The sequence below is a fragment of the Coenobita brevimanus genome, chromosome 57 (genome assembly GCF_032717465.1).
Source record: "Coenobita brevimanus isolate Jiangsu-jjx chromosome 57, ASM3271746v2, whole genome shotgun sequence".
In the NCBI taxonomy this organism is placed as follows: domain Eukaryota; kingdom Metazoa; phylum Arthropoda; class Malacostraca; order Decapoda; family Coenobitidae; genus Coenobita; species Coenobita brevimanus.
The window spans coordinates 27,333,355-27,360,361 of record NC_137010.1 but is presented as its reverse complement, the minus strand read 5'-3'; the positions used below and the strand labels follow the sequence as shown (position 1 = coordinate 27,360,361).

Below are 27,007 nucleotides of genomic sequence, written 5' to 3'. Positions count from 1 at the left end.
TCTGTATTTTGTTTTTGTTGATTTGGAATAGGCCTTTGACAGAGTCCCTAGAGAGGTGGTGAAGTGGGCAATGAGAAAGCTTGGCTTGGAGGAGTGGCTGGTTAGGGTGGTTATGGCTATGTATGTGGGTGCTCGCACCCAGGTAAGAGTGAATGGAGATTTGAGTGATGAATTTTCCGTGAATGTTGGTGTGCATCAGGGGTCAGTTTTGAGTCCCATGTTGTTTATCATGGTACTTGAAGCCCTTTCACGTGATTTTAGAAACGGACTCCCGTGGGAGATGTTGTATGCTGATGATTTGGTGTTGATTGCAGAGAACGAAAGGGAGGCAGAGGAAAGGTTTAGAAGTGGAGAGATGTTATGGGGCACAAGGGCTTAAGGGTAAATGCAGATAAAACAAAAGTGATGATATCTAGGGTTGGTGGCGGTACTGTCAAAGACAAAGTGGCCATGTGCAGTTTGCCGCAAGGGCGTGGGAAGTAATTCTATCTTGTGCGGTGTGTGTGATAAATGGGTGCACAAGAGATGTAGTGGTATCAGAGGTAGGCTGCGAAATAATGCTGATTTTATGTGTACGGTGTGTCAGGGAGAGCAGGTGGAGATTGTCAGGTGTGAAAGGATCGAACTTGCTGGTGAATCTCTCGGGTGTGTAGAAGAGTTTTGTTATTTGGGAGACATGTTGTGTGCTGGAGGTGGGGCTGGAGCTAGCTCTGTGACTTGGGTGAGAAGTGGTTGAAAGAAGTTCAGGGAGCTCTTGCCTCTTCTGAGATTGTGAGGGCTCTCCCTACGTGCTAAGGGGTCTTTGTATGCAGCATGTGTTAGGAGTGTAATGCTGTATGGTAGTGAGACCTGGGCAGTAAAGGAGGAGGATATTCGCTGGCTCAGATGTACAGAAATGACAATGATTAGGTGGATGTGTAGTGCGTCCCTGCGTGCAAGGTCCAAGGGGGCTGGGTTTACGATGGAAGAGTTGAGAGGTAGGATGGGACTGGAGTGTATTGGTGTTGTGATGAGGAGAGGTAGATTGAGATGGTTTGGACATGTGGAGAGGATGGGGGATGATAATTGGGTGAGGAAGGTGAGAAGTGTTAATGCTGGGGGTGGGGTTATGAGGGGTAGACCTAGAAAGACATGGGACGAGGTCATTAAGTGTGACCTCAGGGTTAAGGGACTGAACAGGGAGGCTGCAATGGATCGTGCAGCATGGAGTGCCGCCTTTAGGTGACCAAGGCCGATGCATGTAAGCATGTTGGAGCCTTTATAAAAAAAAAAAAAAAAGGTGGGGGCGCTCACCATCCACTCACTCAATGTAGTGATGTGGTTTTGTGAGTAATTATTGAACTCCAATCGGATTGAGCCATTGAAGGTTTATATCCAAGGGGTGGTTGGGGTTGATTGCTCATGTAATGCCACTCAGGGATAGGTTAGATTGGTCACTCTCATCTTAAATGTTGGGACCAACTGCTTAGCCCTGGGCTCCTATGCTCCTCATGGGGCAATGTAGGATTGGATGATGGATGGATGGATATATATATATATATATATATATCCATCCATCCATCATCCAATCCTACATTGCCCCATGAGGAGCGTCGGAGCCCGGGCTAGGCAGTTGGTCCCGACATTTAAGATGAGAGTGAATATTTAACCCATTGGATCCCAGGGGTGCTGGGCGAGGTACGGCACTGGGAGGGTACTAAGAGTACCGCCCTCTGTCCATCAGCTCTTAGTCGCGAAGCTCATAGGTCCCTGCCTGGGGGTTCCCTACTTTATAGAGACTTGAAAAATCCCAGTTCTGTCCAATACTGCGGACACTGGGCTCCAATGGGATATATATATATATATATATATATATCTATTGCCGGATGCCATAATCCCATAAGGGGTGGCCATTTGACTTTGAGTTAGTTGTTTTATGGGGAGGGGCACTAACCCTCCACCAACCCAGTTGTTGACACCTAGGGAGCATGTATGGTTTGGTTATATGGTTACCACCCAGCGTTGTAAATGATTTCCTGGTTTACAGGAAACCATTTGGCTTGTCACTCAATGTAAAGCCACCTGTAAAGGAAAGAAAAGCAATAAGAAGGGACAGGAAAGATGGGAGAAATAGGAAGAGAGGAGGGCAGGCACAGAAAAAGAATGATAAAGGCTAAGGAAGAAGTAGGCAGCACTATGTCAAGTGAGTGGATGATGGTCGCCACCACCTACCACAATATATATATATATATATATATCTATAGAGATCTATCTGTCTATCTGTGTCTCTCTATCTATCTGTCTATTTACTCTCTCTCTCTCTCTCTCTAAAACACACACACTTTTGCTGATTATTGGTAAAGTAATTCTCCTCATTGTTATTTAACCCGCGGCGTCCCGTCGACGTACTTCCACGTCCTCACGTTATGTCACTGCCAATCCCATTGACGTACTTCAACGTTCTGCAATTGCAAGGTTCATAATTTCCACAATTTTCAAAATTCGCGCGAGATTTTCCATTCGCCCACGTACCCAAGCCTCCCCTACCTGTCCCCGGGCGGGCAGCGTCCCAGACCCCGCGTGACCTGCGCTCGCCCTTGTCTCGGTCACTTACCTGTTAGCAGTGACCCAGGTCAGACATGGCGCGTAAAGGTCTCTCAGACGACGAAATACAATCCACCCTGGATGCCTTCACTGGAGATAGTGATTCTCCACTTGATGATGATGTGGTGGATCGAGATTATGTGCAGCCTGAGGAGGAAATAACAAGCAGTGATGAGGAGGTCCCCTCGCCCCGGAAAAAGCGGTATGTCACGTATCGTAAGGCAAGGGAAGGCCAGCCTGCACCCAAAACACCTGCATGGACCTCTCTCCATCCCCTAGAGAGAGATTCTGACGAGGACGATGACGATGACGGCGGCTTAGGACGTGATGTTGCCTCGTGGTTGGGGAAGGAAAAAATCTCACCCCGAGGATCAGAAGGTGGGGCGAGAAGGCAAATAAAGTATGGCCTAGTGTTCTGTCTGGGGAAGGCGAAAGTGGTGTGGTGGGAGTGCGGGGTGAAAGGGAAGTGGTGTGAGGGAGGCAGCACGAGCACGTGGTGCATGTAGGCCTAGGGGAGAGGAGGTGGAGCCACTCCCCAGCACGTCTTTCGCCATACAATATTCCCAAACTTCCTCCACACAGCCCCAGGATGTGGGGAAAGGGAAGGGAAAGGGTAAAGGAAAAGGGAGAGGGAAGGGAAGTGCGAGTGATGAAAGGCGCTGCTCTCCACCTCCCCCACCACCACCAATGTTGCGTTGTGCCTTCAGCCATGTTTCAGAGAGTACCATAACTTCCTACACTACTGTCAGTATGTGCCAAGTCTTATATAAACTTGAAACGGGTGTAATGTTTGCAGGAAAGTAATGTATAAGTTGAGAAATAGTGTAAGTGGAACGAAGTGATATGAAAACTACATCCACTGTATAAATCTGCGAAAATATGACGCTCAGTATAACACTCTGGTCAGTAAATATGTGATAGCAAGAATATAAAGTGGAAACGGGTGTAATGTTAGCATGAATAAAACGTATAAGTTGAAAAATAGTGTAAGTTGTAATAATTGATGTCACGTGTACACCCACTGTGTAAATCTGCGAAAATATTACGCTCAGTAGAACATTCTGGTCAGTAAGTATGTGATAGGAATTATATAAAGTGGAATTTGTTGTAATGTTAGTAGTAAGGTAATTTATAAGTTGAATACTAGTGTAAGATGAAACAAATGATATCGCGATAACACTCACTGTGTAAGTACTGTACGCGCTAATATGACGCTCAGTTGAATCGTAAGGTCTGAAATTTTGTGATATCAATTATATCAAGTGTAAACATGTGCAATGTTAGTGGAGAATTATTATATAAGTACAAAAACAGGTTGTAAGTTGAAATAGTAGTCATAGCGACTTCACCGTGTGTGTTATTATGCGCTATTATTACGCTAAATATTTACGTAAGTCCTGAAATTATCTCAAAACAGTTCTATTAAGTTGAAAAGTGTATAATGTTATTAGGAAAGTATTATGTAAGTAGAAAAAACACAATACGAGTTGAAACAAGTCACAGCGAGTTCACTCACTACGTAAATAAGCGCTAACATTACGCTAAATGTTATCGAAAGACCTGTGAATACGTAAAAACAGTTCAATAAAATGTAAAATGGTATAATGTTATTGTAGAAGTATTATGTAAGTAAAAAAAATGATATATATCATGATTTTCGAATGTTAGCGATTCATCGTGACCAGTCTGCCCGATTTTGCTCGTTTCGCATGATGGTACAATGCTTATTTCAGCTCTATTTTTTTATAAAATCCAATTTACTCTTTTATCACATGTTTTTATGTTTGTAATAAATACATATCTACTTACTTTCATTGGTTTCCCAGACTTATAATACCATAGAAAACGTTAGAGGCTCAGACCACCTACAGAGAACACGGTGCCAGGTGTGACCAAGGCATACCTGTTTAAGGCAATTATGAACCCCGGGGAACAATTTCTTTGTGACTGACCATTGTTTCTGACCAAAAGTGAAAGTTTTAGCAAAAAAAATTTGGGTCCAAAAATGGTCGGGATTGGGGGGTACCATTGGTGAGAAAATGGTCGGGATGGGGCGGGTTAATCACATTGTTTTTTACTGATTGGTTCATTTCACAGAGAAAGCTACAGATGGTTCTTCCATACCTTCCTTGTTTTGGGATCCTACCTCATTCTGACCTTAAGTGAGAGAAAAAGGGTTTGACTGATGATATCACCTTTTGAACTGTCATATCTGTGGTACTAATTGAATTGTTGTACGGTAGACCTTTGCTATAACAGACTTTGGATTTATGGAACAGCACTGAGCTCAGTGAACTTTTGCCAGTATATGGAACTAGAATCAGTAATTGAAGTAACACAATGTACGGTCGGCTCCAAGAGCATTGTTATCCTGTCATCCCGCTCTCGCTTATGTGGCAACGGCGCACTAGTTATTGTGGGAAGGAGGCAGACAGCAGAGATTTTTAGTTTAAAGATGGGGGCACTCACCATTCACCCACTCAGTGTAGTGCTGCACACATGTGCCTGCCCTTTCCTCTCTTTCTTCATTCCTTCCTCCTCTCTCTTTTTTTCCCTTCATTCTTTCCTCTTCCTTCTGTATGTGGGTGACTACACTGAGTAATAAGCCAAATTGTTTCCTGTAGGCCAGGAAACCATTTGCCATGCTGAATGGTAACCATACTGTATAACCAAATTATAGTGGCTGATGGTTTAGTGGGGAATAAAGGCACTCCGATTGGATTTAACAGGTGCACGTTTATATCCAAGGGATGGTTGGGGTCTGTTGCTCACACAATGCCACTCTGAGTGAGGCTGATCACTCTTATCTTACATATCAGGACCAACTTGTCTCCCCCTAGGCTTCTATGCTCCTCATAGGGCAACACTTGATTAGATGATAAATGAAGTATTATAATACAGTAAAGCCCCATAATTTGCCAAACTCATAATTAACAACGTTGCTGATTAGCAAGTTCTACCTAAAAAAGTCCATCACCCAATCCTTATATCTCCCCATGAGGAGCGGGGCTTTGCGAATTGGTCCTGGCATTTAAGATGAGAGTGACCAGCCTTGCTCATCCCTGAATGGCATAATGTAAGCAATAAACCCCAGCCACCCCTTGGATATAAGCCTACACAGGCGCAATCTAATTGGAGCCCCTTAATTACCCATTAAACCATCAGGTGCCATAATTGGGTTATATGGGTACCACCCAGCATAGTAAATGGTTTCCTGGTGTACAGGAAACCATTTGGCTTGTCACTCAGTGTAGAGTCACCCACAGGTAGAAGGAAGTGGAAAGAATGAAGGAAAGAATGACAGAAGAGGAAGGAAGGAAGAGTGGAGAGGGCATACACCCAAAGCAGCAGTACATTGAGTGAGTGGATGATGAGTGTCCCCACTTACCACAAAAAATAGTTGGAAAAATACAGAAAATAAACTGTAGGAATATGAATTGAACTGGTAGTCTTTCTGCCGAAATGTAAATGTACATTTAGCGCTCAATCTATTATTCGTTTTTTGTATGTATATGCAAATATACAGATTGGTGCAAACAGTAATGTATTCCATTAACCCCTTAATAAATCCCAGCGTTGAACAACCCTTTACAGCACTGATGTCAGTGATATCGAGTTAATGCGAGCTACTGTATAAAAAACTGTGATCAACTACGGGAAGGGGACGAAGGTCACTGGTATGTTTGCATGACCCTGTGCCACCATCCCAGGTAGTCAGGTAGTCACTTCATATTGGAAGTTTTCGCCCATATGGTACATGCACTGTAATATTATGAATTCTTCCAGAAATCATAGCGAATCACAGGATGGGTTTAGGAAGTTAAAAAACACACTGCTAAGTGTGCCAGACTATTCTTTTCATGTCTGTAAGAAAAATAAATTGATTTTAGAGCTCTTAAAAAATCATTCCAGGGCCAGCCAGGGATGCCCGCAAATTTCTGAACCCACAGCCATTGAGGGGTTAAGCCGTTAAGTCATACCTACTGTTGTTTGATTCCGGTGCAATGGGAAAAACTTAGTCTGCGTACTTAAAGATAGATTTCATTTACCAGTTTCCCAACTGTAGGTTAGGTTTGGTTTGGTTAAATTGTGGTACATTTAAACTAGGTTAGGTTAGGTTCAGTTTAACACATAGGAGAGTCCTTTCCATTATTACGCTGACGAATTAAACAAGAGTCATCACAGCTGAGCAGCTAAAAACAACGGGGAAACAGATTTAATAAGAAACGTTTATTTATGGGTAATGCATTACAGTATCGGTGGTTCATAGGCTATGCAATTACTGATAAATGTCATTTTCAGGAAGGTGTCAAGAATTAGCAAGAGGGTTTGGAACTTAACCCTCGCTAATATGGGGGGTTACTGTACAGTAAATCGACATTAACATGTGGTTGAATGATCCACCAAGGATGTGGAATCTCTGTGAGGGTATGTGGTGTTACTTACAGTAAGGGAAGGGAGAGGGGGGAGGATCAGGAGAATGGGAATGGCAAAGTGAGAATGAAGTGGCAAAACAGCTTGTGAACCACAAAGATATGAACATCCCAAAGTTTACAACTACTATGGCCTTTCGAGATTTTAGGGTCTGGATGTTCCCTTAAGTTCCTACTCTTCTCCCCCTAGTGGCATGTAAGACTATGACTGAAGAGAGATGCGATCTGTTTGTCTGTTACAGATGCTTGAATCCTGTAGGGGATGGCCACGAACTATTCCTTCCTCTAAAATATCGAGATCGTTTGGGTGTTGTCCCTCACGAGAATTTCCTGGCCTATGGCACTGCCAAACATTGCACTGGGCAAATTGTCAGATTAGAGACAAAGTGCTAGGGACAACCCTCACTCCCACCACACCACCTCTCTCTCTCTCTCTCTCTCTCTCTCTCTCTCTCTCTCCCCCTCTGCATATAAAATGTACATTTTATGTAGAATTATTTCTATAAGAAGTCTGAACGGTTTTAGGAATAATTAGAATTTGAGAAAAAGTCTCCAGACTCTCTCTCCCTTGCTGCATATAAAATCTACATTTTATGTATATTTATTTCTATAAAAAGTCTGTATGGTTTTAGATTCTGAGGAAAAGCCTCCTGACTCTCTCTCTCTCTCTCTCTCTCTCTCAACATTATGTTTTTCTTATGAATGTGATACTTTCCTTAAAGTATGATGTTTTATTTTTTTCTCAAGTTTTTACTTTTTTTTCCACACCACCTTTGAGGTAAAAGTCAAGGTGCATTTGTTTTATAGAGGTTTTCCCCAGGAGGCCTAATCGTCTCTCTAATCTGAAAATTCATCATCAGATCTGTCCGCGATGTTGGTTATAAGCGAATTGACAAAGTGATTGACCGCTATATCTTGTTTTCCATCCTTTTCTTGATGGTGTTCAGCATGTTGAACTGCCTGCATCCAGTTGTGTGGCATGACGTAACTCAAAGCTTCTTTAACGAGAGGTTTTAGGTCGGCCATTTTAAAGGTGTTCTTCTTGGCTATGTAGGACTTTACTTGAGCCCAAATGAGCTCAGTAGGGTTGTATTAGCAGTGGTAAGGTGGTAACTTTACAACCCTATGCCCTGCTTGTGCAATCTTGTCAATGCGATACTTTTTGCCAACAGCAAATTACTTTGCAGGTTCGTATAGCTTCGCTTTTAGCAAGTCATCACTGGACTGAACACCCTTCTTCTCAAGCCAATCCTTTAGCTCTGCTTTCCTCTAAGATGAGCTTGGCACTTTTTCAAGTTGTAGAGAATGATAGAGAGCGTTGTCCGTGACGATTATTGAGTTGGGTGCAATTTTAGGCAGCAACTGATTTTTGAATCATTCTTCAAATACCGTAGAATTTGTCTGCTTGTGATAATGTCTATTGTTTTTAGCTTGAAAAATAAATTTAGCATTATTGACGTAGCCATCTTTCGTTCCCACTTGCAGAATAATGAGACAACTCCCTTTTCCAGTGGGTGGTTGTATTCCTGTGGCTTCTTGAGATGTAGGGTCTGTCCAGCATTGTCCAGCAGTGTAGTTCTGGTTCCCCCAGTTTCATCCAGATACACAATGTTTTGGAAAGAACTGCTTAAAGTGCCACATTTCTCTCAAATATCCGGTTCGAGCAGCAACAACATCGCTCCTTTCCATGAGGAATTTGCGGCCATCAACTTTTTCATACTTGAAACCAATGTCTGTGAGAATCTTGCGCAGGGACTCAATGCATCCATTGAAGGAGATATTTTCCTTAAGTTTTTCCTTTATTGTATGCAGTGTGGGGATCTCATTCCTTTCATAGAATCCTAAGACAGTTTTTTTCACCATACTTTTATCGAAGTCATTTTAATTAGCGACAGTTGCAGAGCGCTTCTTTGTTGGTGAGGGGAATACAGGCTGTTCTGGTGACTTTTGTGTAATGCAAGCTCAATTGAAGGAAGAGTAGATTCGTCTGGCTGTTACTTCGTTGGTAGCTTTTGCTTTTCGGGCAACAGCTTTTGAGAGATCAATTATAGGTCCTCTGCGTGCCTTCTCTTCTAAGAAATGCTTGCTTACACTGTAAATAAGTTCTTTTTCTCGACTGTGGAGCAGACGAGGGTGATTAGGAGGGGTTGGAGCCTCCATCTTGGGTGACGGCCAGAGAGGAAGTGACCTGTGGATTGACACGGTCAGTCTGACCTCACCTGACCAACCCTTGCTGACTCACCCTACAAGCGTGACAGCGTCGTAAAGCAACGTTGCCAAGTGTTGTATTTATAAAATTAGTGTTATTTAAAAAAACAGACATTTATAACACTATAAAGCCTTATTCATCATCATCATCATTGTTTTTTTGTCTTTCTGTTCCCATATTCAGACTGGGGTTGGGCATCCGATGGCTTTTCTCCACTGCTTCCTATCCTGGATTAAATCTTATCCAATACCCAGTCTTTCCATATCTTGCTTTACATCACTTTTCCAGGTCTTCTTAGGTCTTCTTGGCGGTCGACGTCCCACCACCTCCAGTTCCCGTGCTGTTCTCACACAGCTCCCCTCTTCACTCCTCCTCGCATGACCAAACCATCTAAGCTGCATCTGCCTCAAGATGATATCGAGATCCTTCACCCCGCATCTTCTGGCTACCTCCTCACTCAAAACTCTGTCCTCTCATCTCACTCCTCCCATGTATCTTAACATTTTACGATCAGTACTCCTCAGAACATTCATCAGTATATCGGTCAAAGCCCATGTTTCAGCACCATATATCAATACTGGTCTAATGCAGGCCTCATATATTTTACTTGTGTGTCTTAGTGGTATGTGTTTGTTGACCAGTAGGCTAGCTATTTCCTTCCGCTTTAACCATGCTGATGCCACTCTTGTTCTAACTGATCTCTCCACCCCTGCTTCACAGTCCAATACATCTCCTAGATAGCAGAACTGCTGCACTTCCTGTAGTATGCCCCCATTCACCTCTTTTTCATCCTCTGCTTCATCTCCCTCTGCCTCTCTTCTTATGCAGGCTGGGCAGCAGAAATTTTGCACTCAAATTCTGTAGACCTGAACACCTTTTATGGTACCACTTATTACACTTCATGCACAACACTGAGTTCACTCCAACTCCTCTTCCACAGTGTCCACATGACCATTTTCCTGACTGAATTCTTTCTACTGGTTTCTTGCCTGTCACCATTTCCTTTGTCTTATCCCTGTTTATTTTCATTCCCCTCTTCTCCATTCCATTTTTCCATTATTAAACTTTTCCACCACTTCTTCCTTAGTCTCCACTGTCAGCACTAGGTCATCAGCGTAGAGCAATTCCCATGGGCCTTCCCCCCTTCATTCAAGTGTTGCCGCCTCCATTATTATATTGAACAGCAATGGACTGAGTGTTGAACCTTGATGTACCCCAACTCCTATTCCAAAATTTCCTGATGTTCCTGCTGTTGTCTCGACTTTTGATCTTGTATCAATATAGAGAGACATGACAGCTTCAATGAGTCTCTCAGGCACACTGTGTCTTCGCAAGGCCCACTCTGTAACTCTCCTTGGTACTCTGTCGAAAGCTTTTTCTAGGTCCACAGACACACAGTACAAGCATTTCCTCCTGTGTTGAAACTTTTCCTGCAACTGTCTCATGATGAATATTGCATCTGTTGTGGATTTACCTGCACAAAATCCAAACCGTTGGTTATCTGTCTTCACTCCCTGCTTCATCCTTCCTTCCAGCACCTTTTTGAATGTCTTCTTTCCATGCTTCAACAGTCTGACCCCTCAGTACTTTCCTCACAGAAGGGCATCTCCTTTGCCTTTGTAAATTGGCGTTTCCCAGCTCTCTCTCCAGTCCTCAGGTGACTGTCCTCCTACTATGATGTTACTAAAAATCCTTGTCGGTTCTTTTACACCAGTACTTCCAACCTTTTTTTTTATCAGATCAGCTGTTATACCTGTTGGGCATGGAGCTTTCCCAGTCTTCATTTCCTTTAAGACTATCTCCACTTCAGCTTCCGTTATCACTACAACTGGCCCTTCAGCTTTTCCCGTCTCTTCTGTCTCATAATTATTTTCTTCATTTAACAGCTCCTCAGAGTACCTCTTCCACCTTTCCAGTATTTCTACCTCGTCAATTATTATTTCCCCATTTTCATCCTTTACAAATTTAGCTCCCACCACATCTTTCCTCTCCTTCCTCATCTGTCTTGCAATTTTAAACATTTTTGTCCATCCTTGTGCACTCTCCAGGTCTCTATTCCAGCTTTCCCGGGCCACCCTTTTTTCTCTGACCACTTCTTTCTTTGCCTGTCTTTTCTCTTCATTATATTCTCTTCTGTCTTCTTTCCTTCTAGTTCTCTGCCATACTTTAAATGCTCCTTCCTTCTCACTTATCGCCTGCTTCACCTCGTTTCACCACCACCATGTCTTTCTCTCTTTTCTCCTGTGACCCGTTGTTTCTCCACAGACTTCCCTCGCAGCTTCTGTTATATTATCTCTGAAGTGTTTCCAGTCACCTCTCTGTCTCCCATTTCTTCTCTTAAAATTCTCTTCAAATTGTAGTCTTATCTCATCCTTCAGTTTCCACTCTTTTACTTTTTTAACACCCTTCCTCTTCTTTCTTCCTTTCATATTTTCCACTCTCAAGTCCATAGCTAGAAGTCTATGTTATAGTAGACATACGTCACCTGGTATAACTTTAATATCTTTCACTTTTGTAGCTTGCTCCTTTCTCATCAGCATAAAATCAATTTGAGTTTCTGCTCCTCCACTTTTGTAAGTTATCAACTTCTCTCTTTCCTTTTTGAACATTGTGTTTATAATTTTCAAATCCTTACCCTGGCAGAACTCAGTTATCTTCTCTCCCTCTCTATTTCTCTCTCCAAAGCCGAAGACTTCCATAACTTCCTCATACCCTCTCCGATCAGTACCAGTGTGTCCATTCGAGTCTCCAGCAATGATCATTACCTCAGAGTCTAGTACTCATGCTGCATCATCAAGTTTTCCCCAGAATGCATCTTTTTCATTATCTGGTCTACCAATCTGTGGCACATATGCAGAAAAAATATCGCAGACCTTTCCTGCCACTACAGTCTTAACCTTCATTAACTTTGGAGACATTCTCTCCTCTTCTAGCACATCCTTGACTAACTCCTCCCCAACCAACATTCCCACACCTCCGGTTCCTTGCTTCTCCCCTGACCACCAGAACTTGTACCTCTCCTTACCCCCACCAAACAGAGAATTAAAAATATATACAGTATACTGTAAATAAATTTCATTTAGAAGTAGTAAATAGCTGACATGAGACAGAGAGGTGTGTGTTGGTATTGGTTTGGCAGAGAGGCGGCCAGAGGAATTCTCATGAGAGACAATGCCCAAACGATCTCGATATTTTAGAAGGAGATTAATCGCCTCCATGTCGCCCTGTCCCCAAGCATTTCATTGCCCTGCTCCCAGCTGAGCTCACACCCCTCTCACTCATATACCTCTCCACTCCATCTCTCCCTTGGCCTCCCCCTCCCTCTCCCTCCCCTCCCCACCTCGCTCACACACTCTCCTCGTCAGTCTCTCACTCTCCATCCTCTCCACATGGCCAAACCACATCAATGTGTTTCTCCTAATGCTTCCTATCACCTCCACACCACAATGCTCCTTCACATCCTCATTTGTCAGTTTGTCTCGCCATGTGACTCCACATACCCGTCAAATAACTCGATACCACTGCTCTCACCCTCGACTTCTGACCCCCCAACAAGGTCAAAGCTTCACTTCCATACATTAGAATTGGTGTCACAAAACTGTCATGCAGTAACTTTTTCACTTCCATGCTCACTTCCGTTTTTTGTCATTGCTTTCAAAGAACCAGCAACCTTTCTTCGTTGTTGTACGCTTTCAAGCACTTCATTCTCTAAACTTCCATCCTTACTCATCACGGTACCCAAATACTTAAACACACTCACATTTTACATTTCCTCCTCATTCAACCTCACTGAAAAATTCATTGACTTCATTTCTCTTGAAGACCATAACCTTACTCTTCCCTCCATTCACGTTTAGATTCCCAAACTCATTCACCAATCCTTGTCTTCATGTAACAACACAGTATCATCTGCAAACAACAGTACAGGGAGTTTCCACACATTGCCCTCTCTCATTAGGACCACTCCAACCTCCACTGCCCTACCTTGTATCTCTTTTTATAAGTCCATTCCTATACAGATTGAACAACCATGGAGACATGACACATCCTTTTTTCAATAAAAATTACTGAAGACAGCTATGAGAGACGCCAGATTATAATTCAAAGTCGACTACAGCGAGGCAGAAGCAGTTTAATTATTGACTACAAGTGCAAACTATAAATAATATCCAAAGCCTACTCTGTTGATAGTTCCCCATGAAATTAGTTATTATAGTAGTAATTAATTATTATTAAGTATATTTATAGAATGATGGGGAATTGTCTTGGGTGTGAATTGTCCTGATGGGGAATCGTCTATGTTTTGATGGCGAATTTACTTCACGACGAATTGTCTTGGAACTGAGTCCACGTCCCTTCTTGAAGCTTCACTGTACAAGAGGATATTTTCGCAGCTCTACACCTTTTCGTACTGTTTAGATATGCCTCCCAAGCACCCTGCATCATCTCCAGCATCGGGGGAGCTCACTGCAAAGAAGCAGCAGCACCATACTCAAACTCTGGAAAGGAAATTGGAAATTATAAGACGCCACGAGGAGGGGCAGGGAGTCTTGGAGATAGGGCGTGCTTGACTGGGGGTCGTGAATGCATGTATCTGGTAACTGGGGTTTGTGAAGGTTGATAAACTCCTTTCTACAACTTGATCTTTGAATGCTAAAATGCAGGGTGCTCTTTTATTGCATTTTCCTAGGGGAAAAATGTGTCCTGTCTCACGGGAAGTACGGTGTATTATATCCTCTGTGGATCATTCAGCCGCATGTTAATATATGGATTTACTGTATCAGACTACAAGAAAAATATCTTGTCTGCCTCCTGCCCACACGAGCAGTGCGCTAGCTTGGAGTAACACGACTACTGGAGCCGACTGTACAATACATGTGCATTTGTACTTCAACCAGGCTTGAAACTGCCCTCTACTTATTGTGATTGCTGAGTATTAATAACAGATTATATTATTACTGCACTAGTTATGAAGAAGTTGTGACAAAGATGTGAAGTAAGCTGCAAAAGGTGAAATTTAGGGCCAAGTTTGTGTAAAATGGTATTTTCATTTACAGGACAGCAGTATGATATTGTAGTTATTTAGTGTCAGTTGTGTTTAAATTCCCTCTCGGGAGGTGACCCTCAGATTTATCAGACTTTGTCTTTATTGAACCTGGTTTCCTGACAGTTAGTTTGATATAGTGAGAATCTACTGTATTTCTAACTACTTTGAATATTGCAGGGAGGGTCGGGTAATGCACCTCATGTGCGGGCTCTAATGCAACACATCCAGATGGCGGTACAGGCGGGCTACCTCAACCCTCAGATCCTCAACCAGCCTCTTGCACCATGCACTCTCATGCACCTCAACTCCATGCTCACACAAATCAACCTACTTCAGAAGTTTTCCCAGCAGCAGGCAATCTGGCAAGCTCAGGCACATTTAAGCAAGAACTCATCTCAGTCCCTCCTTCAGCTCAATGTCAACATCGCCAAGACCAAACAGCAGATTCAGAACTTGCAGGTCAGTCTGAGATGTTATTTTAAAAGCTATTGGTTGAGCTATTTGGTAAAGGTATACTATATTTGAATGAAATAGCTACATGTAAAGTCACAGCGCAGAATTCATAAGACATTACTTGAATTAGTGGATATGTAGCCTATTTCACATTAGCACTTGATACCTGCTAAGTTTTCTTTTTTCTCATTTCTTGGTCATATCCTTCAGAAGCAATAGAAAATTGATGCTAATGATTTTAGTGTCGTTTGAAAGTGTAACTGAATACACTGTGTTCAGTATCGCATTTGTAAATGCATTGTGTGTGTGTGTGTGTGTTTGTGTGTGTGTGTGGTTGCAAAACAATGATAATATGAATATTAGCTAATGTGTATTTGTGTGCATTATTATGCGAGACTTGTTTGTTTGACTATATAACAAGTGTATTTGAAATGTGTTATAAGGTAAAGTGCACCTCCAAAAAAATATATGCAGCTGATTATTCTTGTACAGTAGACCTAGGATTTTAGGGGCTAGAATATGTGAATATGTATTTGGTCTCTATCTTTGGGCTTACCGGTACTGTGGATAGTTTCTCTCTCTCTCTCTCTCTCAAGCCTCAGCTTTCTTTAGGTGGGGAAAAAAAAATGACCAGAAGTGTGTGTGTGTGTGTGTGCACGCTTATGATTATTAAAGATTTTTTTTGTGTACGTGTGTGTGTTTAGAACCAGATAGCAGCGCAGCAGGCGGTGTACATGAAGCAGCAGCAACAGCACCACCACCAGCTGCAGTCCCACATGGCCAGTGGTACGGGTGGGTCGGGGCCACCTGGCACTCAGACAGACTTTTTCAAGCCCAGTCTTCCAGATCAGATTTATGGCTTCAACCAGATGCCCGTCAACGACAACCTTGCTGCCATTAATATTGGGGTGAGTTCAATATTGTTAACATTTTGTCTGTGAAATCTCTTTCTCAGTAAATTAAAATAGGCTGGTTGTAACAAGTTCGATAAACATTGTTTTGAAGAGGTTTGTGGAGGCTTTTGCTATCTTGTTTTCCTGATCTCTTCACCTCATTTAAGTGAAAATCTGATGGTACCAAGACTGTGATAGGCCCTGAGTAGCTGAGGGGTTTACAGTAGGCACAGAAAATATGAAGGCAGTAGGGTCGGTGATATGTATCCCCCCCCCCCTCTCTCTCTCTCATAAAAAATATAAAGTAACACGCACCCAAATCGCACTGTAATCATATGAGAGTGGCTGAAAATGTTATTTTATATTGTGAATTACTGTGATAAAATACAAGTGATTTAGTAATATTTTGCAATAATCCGAGAAGTCATATGCTAAACCCATTAGCTAATGAACATTTTTGCAGTTGCAAACTGTGTAGCTATGCCATGATATGACTCATGGCATTATATCAATAACTTTTGTAGAAGTATGTGGTAATAAAAGTCATTTGTGAAGTTTTATAAAGTTTGTAATGGTTTTCCTCACATCGCAACTGTTTCCCTAAAGTCTAGCGTAAACACTGGAGTATCGTAATAAAATCATACGAGACTGGCTAGAAGTGTTTTATTTTTGTTGTTATTGTAATTATTGTGATGAGGTAATGGGGCAGTAACCTTATTTTTTATGGAAAAAATCTTGCAGTTTGGTGGAAATTTCTGCCTCACTGTGCTATTTCCTGCGATAGACAGTCAAAACACGCCTTGTATTCTCTCAAATTGTTTTCCAGGCTTGGAATACCTATGAACATGCAGTTTGTTGCAAACAATAGTAGAAAGATTGAAGTTTGTTTGACATAAATTTCAGCCCTTAACATTAGGGGTAAGTGGGTTAAAACATGAATTGAAAACACACTATTTTTTCCTATTTCTCTGCACTGAGCACATTCAGTAGGTTGTCGTCATGGCCGCCGCAGCCAAAGGGTTAAGACATCTACAGCAGCCAAGATTCGGCTGATTTGCATCATGGAGAACTCTGCTGGTGTTTGTGGTGTTTGCTGGCATCCGTGTAACCTCCTCTTGTCTCACCTCCTGTAACGCGTCCTTGATAGGTGCTGCAGTAATCACATCATCTGCTGTGGTGGCTTCACCAGCATTGTTAATTTCGATGTGGATATTAAGAGACAGCTCACACAATTTGGGAATCGTGCTATTTGATCACGCACTAATTGGAACACCCAGGTATATATAATATATATACATATATATATATATATATATATATACAGTGCTCGTCAGAAGTATCGAGCGCTCTGCGTCCCTCCTACGAAACAAACCTTTCAACATTGAAAAAACATGTAAATAATTCATTATATTTACCTTTAATGCTTGGTAGGGTATCCTTTACGCTTCTTCACGGACCTGAGACGTCGTGGAAGTGAAAGGGCAAGGTTCCTCAGGTGTTGGGGTGGTATTTTTGCCCAGGACAAATGGCTGCTTCCAACTTAGGCAGAGAGGTCACGTCCTTCCCTTGGAGATTCTTCTTTACGAGGCACCAGAGGCTTTCTATCGGGTTGAGGTCTGGGCTATTTCCTGGCCAGTCTTTCATGAAGGAGGCCTTGCAGTTGGGAAGCCAGTTGGTGACCGATTTGGCTTTATGAGCAGGTGCACCGTCATGCTGAAACACTCGTGCACCTGTGAGCTCGAAGGACCCAGGTAAATGATCACAAAGAAGCTCCAGGTAAACGTCCTGATTCACTCTTTATGTTCTTGGGAAGCACAACAAGCTTCCCCAAACCTTGATCAGAAAAACAAGCCCATACCATGAATGAATCAGGGTGTTTAACTGTGCTCTCCACGTAATGGGGGTCAAGCGGGTCACTACCTTTGCGCTGGTACACCCATGCTCCTCGATTACAGGTGACACTAAATGTTGCCTCATCAGACCACAACACTGACAACCATTGGTCCTCACCCCAGTTAAGGTACTTGTTAGCAAAGGCAAGCCTACGAAGTCGCTAGTAACGTGTAAGAAGAGGCTTTCTCACAGGCCTGTGACTTGTGTAACCAAGTTCATGGACTCTTTGAGACACCGTGCGCACAGAAACCTCACCAAACACTTCCGGGTTGCTCTCCTTAATTTTCCTTGCACTCACACGAGGATTAGACTCCACTGCACGTTTTAAAACATTAACAGACCTTGGGGAAGTTTTCCTGGGCCTACCAGACCGCGGTTTCTTTGTGGGAACGTCACCACTATTTTCCACTCGAATACGGGTGCACCACCTACACACTGTCGATCGAGCCACACCAACCAATTCACTAATTTCCTTCGTGGGGTGGCCTGCCTCCTTTAGAGCAATGATCTGGGATATGATTTCACTCGAAAGTTCACGGGTAGGGGTCATAACAAAGTGGCGAAAGCCAAAACACTGTGGGACACTAGGTAAAAAATGGCGCAATAAGAGAGGGAGACGTGGCGGAGTTCCTCTCTCTCACGCAGCCCGTAAGGCAACTGAGGCAGGAGCCAACCAGTGGCCAGTAAGGCCTCAAGCTCCCATGACATCATGCCAGCGCCCCAAACATCTGGCTCAATTTTTAGTACCAAAAGCGGGTGATTCTTTTTTCGCCAAAAGTATTGCGTACCCTGCCATAGGCGCTCGATACTTCTGAAGAGCACTGTATATATATATATATATATACACATACATACATATATACACACTATATGTACGTGTAAACAACTTTCCACCGTGAAACAAGAAGAAACAGGTAAATTCTGTAAGAAGTATGTCGTTTGGAACCACGAAACTTGGAGAAGGGTACAGTATGGTCACGTTATGCAGCTATTCGTATGGAATGAATTGCTGTAATGATGATTCAGAAATTATACCCATTCTCAGAATAATATTTAAAAAGTTGGTAGCAGTTTTGCGAGAATGATATTTTCAATGGCCACCTCTGAGAGTTGTGTGCAGACGCAGTGATGCTCACAAATGACAATCAGCTGTCAGAGCCAAGAATGCCACGTAGTGTTTACATTTATTGATCGTCTGCCTTTTGTTGTATTTTGTACATGAAAAGCCACTGGCAAACTCCACATGAGAGAGGGGGGTGTGAGTTGGGAGCAGGGCAGTGAAATGGCGGGGGACAGGGCGACTTGGAGGCGATTTGTTTGTGGCCACCCCAAACGGGATTGAGGCGTCTGGCAATAGATAGATAGAAAAGCCACTGAAACAACATTGCTATTTTCAAATAACTGTGCAAATGCTTAACATAAAGTGTATTATGTGATAAAGTATTAACCCATCGTGTCCGGCACATTCCCATGAACCTTTCCCACAGCCGAGCATTCCTGAGAAAAGAACCTATTTTTAAACATTCATATCTCAGTTAATGCTTAGCCAGATATAAAAAACAAAGTGTCATAATACATACCAGTTCTTCAACTTAAAGCTGATTGCATCAGATGGTCCGTGAAGTGCGTGTAGGGAGAGTTTGTGAGTGGGGAAAAGCGGGGCAATTTTTGTTGTTTTTGCCAGTGTCCGTATGCATGGCAGAGGTTCGGTGACAACTAAGGTATAGACTAGCCCTGCACAATAATAACACTCAGATAACACTTCCAGAAGACTGCAATCCACCACAAGCACTATTTCTGTGAAAAATTTTCCATAATTGGGGATACTTGCTGCTGGGAGGCCAGTAACCATAGCAATGGCCTTGAGGCAGGCTGCCTGCTTGCCTCACCACCACCACTGCCTTACAGACACTCTCTCTCTCTCTCTCTCTCTCTCTCTCTCTCTCTCTCTCTCTCTCTCTCTCTCACACACACACACACACACACACACACACACACACACACAAGGAGATGTATGTTTGGCTTGCATTGTTGCCCGATTCTGGCACTGCTGGGGAGGCGGTGGCTCAATCGGTAGAGAGGTGGCCTGCAGTCCTTACGGACCCAGGTTCGAATCCCGGTTGGGGCAGGGAACAGTTTAAGGATTTTGAATTTCATTGAATCAGGCTTTACTGATCTACCAGAAAACCCGCCGACATGTCGTAAAAATACCCCCGCTAATACCGATACACCAGTCCTGTATGAGACAGCCCTAGCAGGTATTCAATATGGACGGTGGGTGTTAGCGCCGAAGTGGTGACATGTAGAGGTGTATGGTATGTAGGAGGACTGCTGGGCCTTGATAGCAGGCTGTGAAGCCTATGCCCAGAGTCGGACAAAAAAAAAAAAAAAAAAACTAGACGTCTGGGTATTACAACTATCACAAATACTACTATTATTACTACAGCTACTGCTAATACAACAGCTACCACTAGTACAACTATCACTACTCATACTACTACTACAACAGAAGACCTAAATAAAAAATATTGTGGACAAAGTAGTTATTCATGTACTATCCATAATCGAAAATATTGTATTTTCCACTATAACAGTATTTTTTCCCCATGATTTAGACTTTTTCATCATAATAAATATACACACAAAAACTTTCAATAAAAAATAAGCCACTGATTTCATCATGAAACAAACTTTCTGCTTCCATTATTCACATAAATAGACATAGTTTTCTCCTCCCTCCTCCATGTCTCCTCCCTTCCACTCCAATATATTTTCTACTATAACAGTTTTTTTTCCCGTGATATGACCTTTTTCGTCATAACAAACATAGATGAAAACTTTCAATAAAAAAATAAGTCACTAATTTCATCGTGAAACAAAGTTTCTGCTTCCATTATTCACGTAAATAGACAGAGCAGTGGCACAAGGCTTGGCGCACCGTGTTTCCTCCCTCCCTCCTCCACCTCCTCCCTTTCTCCTCTCCCTACCACCTCTTCCATCTCCTCATCTGTGCCAATATCCCCCTCTCCAGGATCGCCAGTACTCTCTCAACCATTCCCATCATCAGAAATAGCAGATGAATGTCCGGGGGGAAACTATGAGCTCACAGTGGAGGACTCACGTCCTCCGCCCTCCTCACACGACGCATAAATATCGACACTCATTGTGACGGTTCCTTTCCTGAGAGAGAGTCACTTGCTTCACTCACAGTTGGTGATAATGTCACGTCGAGTTCTCTCCCTATCACATTATCACTAAGGCCTTTTTTTGCCCATGGATTTCATTGGTGTTGAAGTAGATGGCTATGGGCGCCCAGCAAAGGATGCAGACAAAGGGAAAACTTTTTGCATAGGTCTATCCATTACGGAGGTATGCAGGTAACTGGAGCATGACTCAGATGTGTGCAGGAGGGTTGCCAGTGGCTGCATTTGGGGAAAATAACCCACGGAATATTCAGACAATACCACGAAACACTATATCATGTATACATGTCACCCGGACGTCCCCAGGGTGTCACGTATACATGTCACCCGGATGCAATGAGTTAAGTGAAATGATACCATTGTATGTGAAATACTGAAACTTGTGACTTGTAAATTGTGTCAGCCATATGTACCCAGCTTCCCCATGGTGGCCTCCAGTCATCTGATGGAGGCAAGATGGCTGCATGTATTTACATTTGCTGTGATTGCCCTTTGTTTCATTTTGTGCATTAAAGACACTGAAACAACATTGCTATTACCACATAAAGACACTGAAACAACATTGCTATTACAGCATAAAAGTGTAAGTGCTTAACAAATAGTGCATTGTGTGATGAGTGAAGTGATTACTTTTAGTGTGAACATCCAGGCCCTCAAACTGTTCCTCAGCCTTGGGGGGGGAGGTGGGTCCCGTGATGATAACTTGTATTGGCATAGGACATACTTTAGGTGGGTGGCAGTTTTTTTTTTTTTTTTTGGGGGGGGGGGATAGAGTCATTATGCGATAGATCTTCACTGACACAACCCTACCACACAACGGGACCGGACTGTATTGCGGTCAGATGTCGATGTTTAATGTGACTGGTAGTGGAGGGTAGTGCATTTACTGTGTCCCCCCTCCCCCCATATGACCTGCACCTGCTTCAGTACACAGTCAAGACTGTTAAGCACCTTGCCTTGCTTATGGTTTGGGTTTATTTCTCTTATTATGGCATAGGAGACTTAGTCCCTAGGAATCTGATTATAAATCAGAGCAGTGACTGTATACTATTTGAAAAATCCACTGCACAAACCATTATGCAGGAATGTGCTCCGTGCAGCACCACCAAAGGTGTCACACACTGGCTGAAAGTTTTTTTTTTTAGTGAAATGTCAAGACCAACTTGCCCAGCCCAGGGTTCCTATGCTTCTCATGGTACGACATACGATTGGATGATGGATGGATGGATGGGATTAGCTATGGAGTAGGCCAGACTTTAATCCCTTGCAAACGCGTTGGATGTAATGAAATGCCTCAGTGACATGGAACCCTCATCCATTTCCAAGCAGGAGTACACAATTAAGGATATATGGGCCAGTTTAGATTCTTGCCTTCTGCATAACCATGTTGATAGCATTTCTAGATGGCTTCAGTAGTGCCTCAGATGGAAAGAAAACTCTTATACTAGAGTGGGAGGTAAGTTCACTTTACCACGCTGTGTATGTACAGTATATATACAGTTTAATATATATATAAGCGACACCAGGACTCCCCCCTGTACTTCCTCCTCCTTTTGTTATGCACAGAGGCTTGCTTGTCATTCATGCATTTATTCTCTCTCTCTCTCTCTCTCTCTCTCCCTCTCCCCCCCCCCACCCCCACACTGGGCACTTCTGTTTTACCTCATATTTTTGTCTTAGTCGTCACCTTCATCTTCACCTTCCCATTCATTTTTACCTTCACTTCAGTTCACTCTGACATTCACATTCACTTTCATATTCTCTTCCATGCTCATTTCAAATTCACTTTCATATTCTCTTCCATGCTCATTTAACATTCACCTTCACACTCACTTTCACTATCACTCATTTTGAATTTACCTTTCACCTTCACTTGCAACCTTTCTCATTTCCACATTTACCTTTACAATTATTCACTCGCCTTCACTTTTGCCCTCCCTTTTACTATCACATTAACCTCCACCTTCACTCACACCATCACCTTCACTTTCACCATCTTCACTTTCACGTTCATTTTCACCTTGGCCTTTACTTTCACCTACACTTTCACCATCTTCACTTTTACATTCATTTTCATATTCACCTTCATTTCATTCATTTTCACATTCACCTTCATTTCATTCATTTTCACCCTTACCTTCACTTTCACCTTTATGTTCACCCTCACTTTCACCTTCCACCTTCGCTTTCACTTTCACATTCACATTCACGTTTACTTTCACCTTCACTTTCACCCTCACTTTCACCTTCCATCTTCACCATCACTTTTGACTTGACTTCACTTTCACATTCACTTTTACTTTCACATTCACTTTCACCCTCACTTTCATTTTCAACATCACTTTCACCTTCGTCGTTCACTTTTATTTTTGCCTTCACTTTCACTTTTGCCTTCACTTTCGTTTTCACTTTCACCTTCACTTTCACACTACCTTCACTTTCACCTTCACAATGCCTTCACTAACCTTCACTTTTTCTTTCATTTTCAGCTCTCTCTCCCAGAGAGAGAGAGAGGGAGAGAGAGAGAGAGAGAGAGAAGGGGAGGAAATATAGAAGGAGAGAGGGAGGAGGGACCAAGGTTATGCCTATCTCCCTCATTTGTTAATGCCAAGGGGACGCCACTTGTCATGTGTGTATTTATTCTCTCTCTCTCTCTCTCTCTCTCTCTCTCTCTCTCTCTCTCTCTCTCCATGTTGACTTTGACATTCCATATTCACTTGTGTGCCCTCTTTCACCCTCACTTGTACACTCATTTTCACAGTTATTTTCATTTTCAATTTTACCTCTCTCTCTCTCTCTCTCTCTCTCTCTCTGTCTGTCTCTCTCTCTCTCTCTCTCTCTCTGTCTCTCTCTCTCTCTCTCTCTCTCTCTGGAGAGGGACGGGGAGGAAGGGAAGGTATGGAGGAGGAGATAGAGAGGAGGGACCGATGTTGTGGTATCTCTCCCGTTTGTTTGTTTATTCGTTTATTCCAAGAGAGGACTGGTTCTGGCTTGATTGGACTTTTCGTGACGCATAAGAATTAAGTCCACTTGGCTCCTCGAATCCGATAAAAGTGAATTCCTCTATATTGAAGTCCATTATATCAAGATTTTACTGTATATATATGTGTGTGTATATATATATATATATATGTGTGTGTATATATACAGTATATATATATATATATATATATATATATATATATTTACACAGTCACAGTCATTTCGCGTAGTGTGTGTGAATATGGGCGACAACCTGTCACACTTTATGAATTAGCTCTTTGTGAAGCATAGGATCCCATGTTAAAATGGCTTCATGGGCGACACATCTTGAATTTTCGTATGTTGATTCACCAATACCTATTTCTAACTAAAATGCAAAAGGAAAACTTACAATAGAAACATGCAAGAGTAATACTGTATATTTATTATGAAAATTCAAGACCATACCAGCATTGTACAGAAGATGGACAATGGTCTTGGGGAGGTGAGGTGAAGCTGCCCAGACACTGCCGACGTCACTATGTGCCTCGCTGTGACGTCACGGCACTGCCACCTCCCTCACCACCACTCACTCACACACCAGCCACATCCCACCACACATACTCACCAGCCCTACCCTTACCCATCCCACACTTCAAATTATGCTCGTGAGTTGCCAGAGAGTACCATATTTGCCCCAACGTGTGATGCACGTAGCAAACGTACTTTCTAAATAATTAATTATTGTCGGACTTCCGTCGCACATTAGGCGAGACTCACTTTGTGATGGCGCACTTTAGGCGAGATGACTGTATATGTATACTATCTATCTATCCATCTATTGCCAGACACCATAATCCCATAAAGGGTGGCCATTTGATACTGAGTTAGTTGTTTTACAGGGAGGGGCACCAACCCTCCACCAACCCACTGTATATAAATATTAATAGCCAGTGTCTATTTTCTGTACCTACTTTAGTTTCTTATCATACTCTTTGAAAATCTGCTGTTCACTATTAATTGAGACACTCAGGATTAAAGGTTGCTGACAATATTTTTACTTGTAACCAGCTGTCTAGTTTCAGTTATCCGGATGTACTGGTACTAAGGTTCCAGGATCATTGGTATGACGGATGTGGTATAATAACGAGATGTGCAGACATTTCTTTGAATACTTGGATTTGGCATTCTAGTCACTTAATTCCCAGTTCTCTTAGCTGTATTGGTAGAAAAACTAAGCCCTAACCTGCTCTTATGCACCACAGAGCAGCCGACTTCACCAGTGGAAGCTACCATCACTGGAGAATGATGATGATTTCATCCGAGCTCCAGGTGCCCCGGGCAAGCCAGCGATGCCCCAGTCACACTCTTCGCCCAACCTCACACCCAGTCTTCCCACTTCCACCAAGTATGTGACTGTTTGTCTTGTCATCTTATGAGGCCCTCTTAAAACCTCCTCCTTACTCATTATTTCATTGGTCAGATCCCTCTTGTTGTTGCAGCAAGTCCTCAGACACCTGTTGCTTACCAGCTTGTATGTCAGTACAGTATTGTATTTTTTTATATGCTGTTTATGAAAATTTTGCCTAACAAAACAGGAAACCACTTACTATGCTGGGTGGTAACCATATAACCAAACTAGGGCACCTGGTGGTTGAGTGAGTAATTAAGGCACTCCAACTGGATTGAGCCTGTGTCAGTGTATGTCCAAGGGGGTGGTTGGGGTTTAGTGCTTACATAATGTCACTCAGGGAGGAGGAGGCTGTTCACTCTCATCTTAAATGTCAGCACCAGGCTCCTACGCTTCTCATAGGGCAGCACAGGATTAGATGATGTATGTATATGTAAAACTATATAAAGAACACTGAGTGAAATATGGAAGTTTAATTAGAAGAATAAAATGTTAAGGAACAGGTGCTAGAAAGCTTCTCAAATCCATGAGAAGATTTCCTTTGGTCCCTCTCAACTTTGTTATTTTTGAGGAAGTGTTTCCCCCCCCCCCCCCTTTTTTTTTTTTTCCCCAAACTCTGGGCATAGCCTTCACAACCTGTTCCCAAGTCCCAGTAGTCCTCTTACATACCATACACCTCCACATGTCACCACTTTGATGCTGACACCCACTGTCCATATTGAACACATGCTAGGGCTGGTGTATTGGTATTAGTGGGAGTATTTTTATGACATGTTGGCGGGTCTTCTGGTAGATCAGTAAAGTCTGATTTTATGACATTCAAATCCTTAAACTGAACCTGTCCCAGCGGGGATTTGAACCTGGGTCCGGTAGGATTGCAGGCCATCTATCTACCAATTGTGCCACCACCTCCACCACTTTCCTTCTTGCTGGATGTTTCATGATGGATTCTGTCAGTATGTGTATAAGTTCTTGTGTGGCATATTGTAGTGTAAACTGGAGATGCATGAATGGAATGAATGAAGATTTCAGTATGCTCTTGTCACATATGTATGGTCCTGCCTCACTTTCTGAGCCGAATACTGGAATGAACTTTTAACAGCTGTGCAAATAAATGTAAAGTACATTTCTCTGGGCGTTTTATAACAGTATTTGCAATTCTTGTTTCGGAATTTTATCCACCACATTTATGGTAATCGTGACTGTGGTTAGGATGGTGGATGCTTTTAGTGGCTGAGAAGTCAACTGTTGTCTGTAGGGTCACAGACATATCTCAGCTGTTGCACTAATGGTATGTGAGTTAATTATTCATGTAACAAGTTTGACCTCTCCATAAATCTCCACCTTCACTAATACCATCATTTCTGTGCTGAATATGATGCATTTAGCATGTCATAGCAGATATGGTGATACTTTACCGAAGTAGTGATGTGCGGACCTTTGGAGATCAGCCCTTCATTTGTGTATATGAATGGGCAACTAAACATCAGATTGGACTTCCAAGCATATGGTCAGGGTTAGAAATAATAGCAAAGGACACTTTACTGTATGTACAGTACCTATTAAGAGTGTGCATTAATAAATCAAGATCTAACCAGCAGAATTGCTGATTAAGTGCAGTATATTATTCCGGAAGTTTTAATACAGTGGTTCTAATTAGAAATGCTTTGAATGAATAGTGTGTAGTAAGAGTTCAGTAAACGCTTAGTTATCCAGTGTAATTCAACCAACCCCCCATACTGGATATTGCAGAACATCGGGTATTGTATAGTACACCCCCCCCCCCCCAATTGGCTCAGCATTTGATGCTGAGCTGGATAGTGTGTTATTATCTGTTACAACCCTCTGTCCTAAAAACTTTCTTGTGAGTAAAAGATGAAAATTAATCATAAAATACAATACGGTATTGATACAGTACAGT

General features: G+C 42.6%; 1 protein-coding gene across 1 annotated transcript in view; it reads left to right on the top strand.

Moving 5' to 3' along the window:
* gw (trinucleotide repeat containing adaptor protein gawky) overlaps positions 1 to 27,007 on the top strand; it is a 238,672-nt gene that overhangs the window by 179,123 nt on the left and 32,542 nt on the right. Inside the window, 4 exon segments of the mRNA XM_080274238.1 lie at positions 14,450 to 14,731; positions 15,430 to 15,633; positions 18,420 to 18,425; positions 24,941 to 25,083. Of these exon segments, the coding sequence (XP_080130364.1) occupies positions 14,450 to 14,731; positions 15,430 to 15,633; positions 18,420 to 18,425; positions 24,941 to 25,083 (635 nt within the window).